Raw genomic sequence first — 6,304 nt, forward strand, 5'->3', positions numbered from 1 at the left:
CAACGCTTAAGAACCACGAGCACATCATGATTGCTAGTGGCAACGCACCGCCGCCGCCAGCCTACGGCGCCGTATGCGATATCGACACGCAGGGGCATGCCCCAATCGAACAGCGTGCCCGACGCGTGCTGCTACGGACTTTGTTGAGAGCAGGATTGATCGTCTTTTCAAGCAGTCCATGGGCAACGCTGATCGTGATTGTGATGAAAAAGAACGGGCTGGACATCCGGCTCTGCATTGATTACAAGATGGTGAGTGCCATCACCGCAATCATGGAGTATGCAATGCCGCTAGTCGACAATTTGTTGACTGATCTCGAGTGCTACCTATGGTTTTGCTCGCTGGATGCTGCAAGCGGCTTCTGAGCCGTCATGATGACCTTGTGAGCACGTAAAGTATCGGCGTTTGTATGTGCACTAGGACACTTCGAGTGGTTACGCATGCCCTTCGGGCTAAGGGACGCGCCGATGATCTACACAGTAGATGCCATGTAATAAATATTATATGAAACGCGCTACACTCTGTAGGTGCGTCAGCACTACTAGCAGCTCCATAGTCAGCTAACCGTATGCTCGGCTCTAAGCCTCGCGTTGCCCCCCCCCACCGTACAAAACACAAAGATAGGAAGGAAAATGGGGCCTAAAAGGGAGTATATTCTAATCATTTGATCCTCTTCTGCTTCTTTTGCTCGATATAGTCGGCGGTTCGGGCGGTCAGCTTGCGAGGGTGGCTTCGCTTATTTTTTTTTCTTGGTGCAACAGTCAGGACCCATCGCCTTCTTGATGTTTGCCATGCTTTCCTGGCATCGCACTTCGGCCGAATTAGGTGGGGGGGGGCTTTTCCTCCCAGAACTCAACCGTTTTTGGGATGTTCTCGCAGGCAATACAGCGCCGCACGATGTCCCACCCGCTGATTGTGCGGAACGTGTAGCCGTACTGCAGTTTCCTACAGCAGACCCAAGGCGCCCGAGAATCTGTCGCAGACCGCTGCCGATTCAGCAGAAGCAGGTCAATCTTGGTTTTGCTCGACGTGGGCCTCGCCATGTTGCAAACTGTGGGCAAACTCTTACGATTACTAACGTGCGTAAAATATTAGGTATTCTTAGGATATTTACTGCTGGGTGTATTTTTTTAAGCGAAATCTATAGTAGCCTTATTTTATCATAAGTACTATATTATTTAAATCATAAAATACGTCAGAAATATCAGCCAATACACGGCCATTTAATGCTGGTACCCGTAATTAAACAAATAATAAAATTTTGCAATCGCTTCAATAATGTTTTTTTTTTCCTTTTTGCGAGCACAACTTAGTTTTTAAACAATAGCTATAATTTTACACTCTGGTACCATGCGCGCGTGCGATACCTTGGTATAGCTATCGCAAAGGTTGTGAAGCCTCCGTTAATTAAACTTCGAATAGTTTAATAATAAAACTATCATCTCTAGTTTGAGAAGTGTGTGGAAAATAACATCGCAGAGCTCTTACAAAATGCGGGCTCTAAAGCCTACATAAATAATATCGATACTATCGTCTACGTGTGAAAAAAAAACAGAGCTCTTACAAAATGAGGGGTTGTTTTGCCCGATTTACTGTATATACGAAAGGTTGGAGTAGCTAAATGTAAATAATCAATCGTTAACGCAGTTTGCATCCAATCGGTGCGCTTCGTGCTCGGCAGAAGTGTGTACCTCACGTCCAATCGCGAGGGCGAGGGACGGTCTGATCGTTCGCAGGTCCGCAAATATCGCCCAATCAGGGCGTGAGTTATTTGTGTGCTGTTTTTGTTTTTTTGTAATTTTGGCATAGTCAGGCCGAGTTAGAGTCTGGGACGAAAATGTAGGCCGAGTGTAGCCATGCGAAAAGGTAGCCATACTGCTAGTGCTGTACTAAGTCTGAGTTATGTCCTATCAGCAGAGGACCAATCACGACTTTAATAAATATGGTTACAATACAGAATCATCAAACAATTTTAGCCAGGAATTTTGCCTTCATCTTTGGTGAATAGGTCAGCCTACGTGCATTATATTATTTGTGTAAAGGAAGCTGCTTTTAAACAGCTTTTAAAATGAGTACTCATGCGATTCGAAACTGTTATGACAGGGTAAGCGAAATCGCTGGATTATCACTAGACTCTGGATAAAATCCAGAGAACGTGTGCAAATACCCCCTTCTTTTCCCGCGTGCAACCTTATCTCATTCCAGAATCGAGGAACTATGGTTACTTTGTACTGTGTCGTCGTTGGTGTGGCTGGGAGCGCGTTCCCTGTGGACATTGACGAGAACAAGTCCGTGGGGCACTTGAAGTACGCGATCAAGGAGAAGAACGCATCGACGATCACATGCGACGCCAAGAACCTGCAGCTCTTCCTGGCGAAGGCGGGGGGCAACGCATGGCTGTCGAGCCTCACTGAAGATGTGAAGAAGCTGAAGAAGGGCGAGAAGACTGCTCTCGTCAAATCTCTAACGCAAGAAGAAAAGGAGCTGCAGGGAGAGGATCCGATTTCTGAGTGTCTGGAAGGCATGGATCCCCCGAAAGTGAAACAGATTCACGTGCTGGTGGTGGTTCCGGAGCAAGATGGTACTATCTCAAACGATATGTCTGCAGTGACAACGCCACTGACAGTAGAGCAAGTGGAGATGTCAATGAATAAGGTTCTCAGGGAACGAGATGAGAAGGCGTCTGCGTATTCGTTTTCCGATCTGAATACTGCGATGGAAGAGCGAATTGTCAAGAAGATGCGCTTGACCGAAAATATTCCTGATGTCAAGGAGCCAGTCGACACTTCCATCGCCGGTTATTCGTGGATTCCAAAAATCGTGGAGAGCGAGGAAAGTCAAAGGGCTGGGTACATGGCGTACTTGCAGCAGCATTTGAAGACGCTGATAGATCGAGGAGACTTCTTGTTGGATGACATTGCGGGCGATAAATCAGTTCTTAACATCGTGGACCCAAGACTTCCGTTTGCTATGAAAGGCACAGCTGATGTATTGCTCATCAATCGAACAGCGAAGAACCCACTGATTAAGCTGGCTGGGGTCAGTTTGGTGATCGAGCTCAAGAAGAAAGTCGAACCGGGCCATGTTCCTCAAGCAATTGGTCAACTTGTGAGCTGCAGCATGAAGGCGCCTCTCAATTGCTATCCGCTGAGTTTGTTGACGGATTTAAACGACCACTGGCATTTCTCTTGGTTCAGCGACAAGCACGTTCTGACCCAACTTACGTTAAGGTATCCGAAGAACGCGTTCAGATTTATCGAGGCAGCTGTACTGAGACGAACGGAGTCTGCCCCACCTCCTCCGTCATTCATGCCTGGATCTTTCAAGACAATCAAGGTTGATGACTTCTTGCCCCAGCCGGTTGATGCTCGTGCAGAGGAGATGATGGAACGATACGAGTTGATGGCAGATGTGGTGGAACCAGAGTTTCTCATGGCGAGGCGGATGGATTATGCGCGACAGTTAGTCCAGTCGATGCCTATGTACTCTTACATGTATACGTAGTTCGTCGTTTCGATCTGAACGAGTCACTATCGTGAATGAACTTTTATCGCTGTGGTGTATGTGCCTAGGACTACCAGCTTTTTAACTTTTCTACCCTGAAAAATATAAAATTAATAATAAACAAAGATGGAGGTATACTCACCTGAGCAAGACCAAGAGTGCAGCGCAGAAGCGCTATTGTGTATTTCCGACCAAATTTGCCGTTTTGGTCCTTTTTAGTGAGTCACTCAAAATACAAATCTCATGTTATTTTGACCTCATTTTGTAAGAGCAAAACGTGAATTTCGGTCAGTTCGAGGCATAAGTGTTTGGTCGTGTCAAATTATGTCTACCGCTCACCAAAAAGTGTTTATTTTTGGTTAGAAAAGCGTATGCTACTCAGAGATATGGTGACCCCTTCTGCGCGATTGTTGGTGTGGCGGGAAGCGCATTCGAGGTGGACATAGACGAGAGTGCGTCGGTTTCCGCGTTAAAGAAGGCGGTCAAGGAGGAGAACGCATCGACGATCACATGCGACGCCAAGAACCTGCAGCTCTTCCTGGCGAAGAAGAAGAAAGGCGCTGGGGTGTGGCTAACGGAGAACGACGTGAAGGACGGTGTCAGTGACACGAGTGATTTGAAGCTATTGGGCGTTGCAGGAGCGCCGCTCAGCTTGGTTGGCTTGTCGGAGAAGGACGTCAAGTTCGTACCCACGCTAGAGGATGTCGAGTCGATGAACACACCTGTTCACGTGCTGGTGGCGTTGCCTCCTGGGACAAGTAGTGCGCCTATTTCTGATGGGACGGACTTCTGGCTGTCGAGATTTCAACATAGTGAAGTTGCAAAACTTACGCTACTGCCGACACGCGGAGATCTAAATGAATTTATCGGACAACCTCTCCCTGTAAAGATTGGGTTACCGCAGTCTGTGTTTCAAGCTTGGTCGAGTCCATCGATACTAGGCCAACTCCTTCGAGATAAATTGTTCGAGCTAAACGACATTTCGCCGTGCGAATTTTTAAAAGATTCGGTGTTTAGCGCTGCGTTCCTGTACCCGCAGGTGGATGGGGATGCCACAGAGAGTGCATTTCATTATTTCTGGGATTCAAATATCCGTGTGGTGCTCGGGTTTGTGTTTAGGCGTGCTTACATCAACCGGGATTCGAGCAGGAAATCCTCGTCAGGTTTGAAGCGACCCGACTTTTTGTTTGCTTTGGATCATATCTGTGTTTTTCGTGGTGAGGAGAAAGAACCTCGTACTTCTATCACTGTGCCTCGTGAGGAGCTCTCTAAAAAGCTGGTGTGGTCCTACGGTGGAGTGCCGTATGTGTTTGGCTATGCTGCGTCGGGCTTCGAGCTAGAATTATTTGCTATCTATCAAGACGTCACGGGCAACGTTAAAACCCACCTTATTGGAGGGTTTAACTTGCAGCATGCGCCGGAACGTTTTCGACTTGTACTGGCACTTCTGAATTTGTGTCTGCTTTTCCCGGCAATTGTGCAAAACTGTCCAGCCTCGGCAGGGGTCGAGTTCATGGACATCCATCGCGCCAATGGCGTCAAGGTGCGGTTGAGTCCGATTTTCGTCGATAAGATCTTTTATACGCAAGAAGAGTATCGTCGCGTGAAGCAGATCTACGATTCTTTGAAAGCTTATGGGGTTCCTTGTGCCGATGCAGTCGTCACGGTGGATTCAGACCAATTGAGGTTGACACTTAAGCCCCGCGGCATTGAGATGAAGCCATGCAGCTTGAGTGAACTGTTCGTCGCGCTCGGGAACGTCCTCGAGGCCCTTGTAGTCCTCCATCGCAACGGGTGGATGCACAGAGACATCCGTTGGTCTAACGTGATCAAGCATATCGACCGCGTTGAATGGTTTTTGATCGACTTCGCTGATGCAGCTCAAAGTCCGCAGAAATATCCCAGCGGCGATCACTTGACGCACGACGAACACGCTTTAGATATTTTTATGGAAGGTGGATCCCACACGACTGCGGTTGACTTTTGGGCCGTGGGATACCTGGTGAAGACAAGTAAGATTGAACGGGAATGGACTGCGGAGCCCGAAAGAGCGCTTTTCCTAGATCGGTTGATGAACCCAGACCCGAGTGCTCGGCCGACGGCAGACGAAGCCTTACAGCTTCTGTCACGTTTTGAACGTGAAGCTGCTGAGCAGGAATCACAGGGCAAGGGTGTGCGCAAGAAGCACAGACGTGCCTGAATTTTTACATCGCTATGGCACTACCATTACGCGCTGGGACGAAGTACTATGGTACTAACAACAGGAGTAGTCGATGAATGAGCAACACACGTTTTTCTCATACATACTTCGAATGTATGAGAAATCTCGGTTGACGAGAGAAACTCGTTGACACACGCGGCAGCTATCATGCGGTGCGAATGTGGCCACTGGTTGTCGGATACGCCCGCCTCCACGGCGGCCACCCCGATACTATCTATAGTCGGTTAAGTACACCATCGCAGCCTTCTCTATTAATCCCTGAACGCTGAAAATCGTCGCGGTCTGCACCGTCGCCGGCATGTTTGCGTTGAGGGGACGGTGCCAAAGTTGTCAATATCACTCGTCGTGATTGTGCCGTAGTCGGTGAGTTGAGTGGTAGAATGAAAAGCCGGCCTTTTGCATCTTAATAAGCTCGGAGCAGCGGGAACATCGTGACACTTGCGCAAACGCCGTCCACGCCGTGCCATTCCACTCCGTTATGTCGGATTGTTATTCGTGGCGAGCCTGTGCATCACGCGGTTCTTTATCACTTGGACGGATTTGCTGTGGTGGCCATAGTGGTGGCCAGCGTCTTGTACG

General features: G+C 48.4%; 1 protein-coding gene and 1 pseudogene across 1 annotated transcript; both read left to right on the top strand.

Moving 5' to 3' along the window:
• Nucleotides 1-2,211: 2,211 nt before the first annotated feature.
• PITG_23165 (Crinkler (CRN) family protein) lies at nucleotides 2,212-3,504 on the top strand (the record flags this gene model as incomplete). The annotated part of the gene is made up of 1 exon (XM_002896112.1): nucleotides 2,212-3,504. One exon carries the CDS (start codon nucleotides 2,218-2,220, stop codon nucleotides 3,502-3,504), a length of 1,287 nt encoding a protein of 428 aa, XP_002896158.1.
• Nucleotides 3,505-3,868: 364 nt separating this feature from the next.
• PITG_23166 lies at nucleotides 3,869-5,704 on the top strand (annotated as a pseudogene; the record flags this gene model as incomplete).
• Nucleotides 5,705-6,304: the final 600 nt, after the last annotated feature.

This window comes from Phytophthora infestans, genomic scaffold, assembly GCF_000142945.1.
Source record: "Phytophthora infestans T30-4 supercont1.104 genomic scaffold, whole genome shotgun sequence".
Lineage (NCBI taxonomy): Eukaryota > Oomycota > Peronosporomycetes > Peronosporales > Peronosporaceae > Phytophthora > Phytophthora infestans.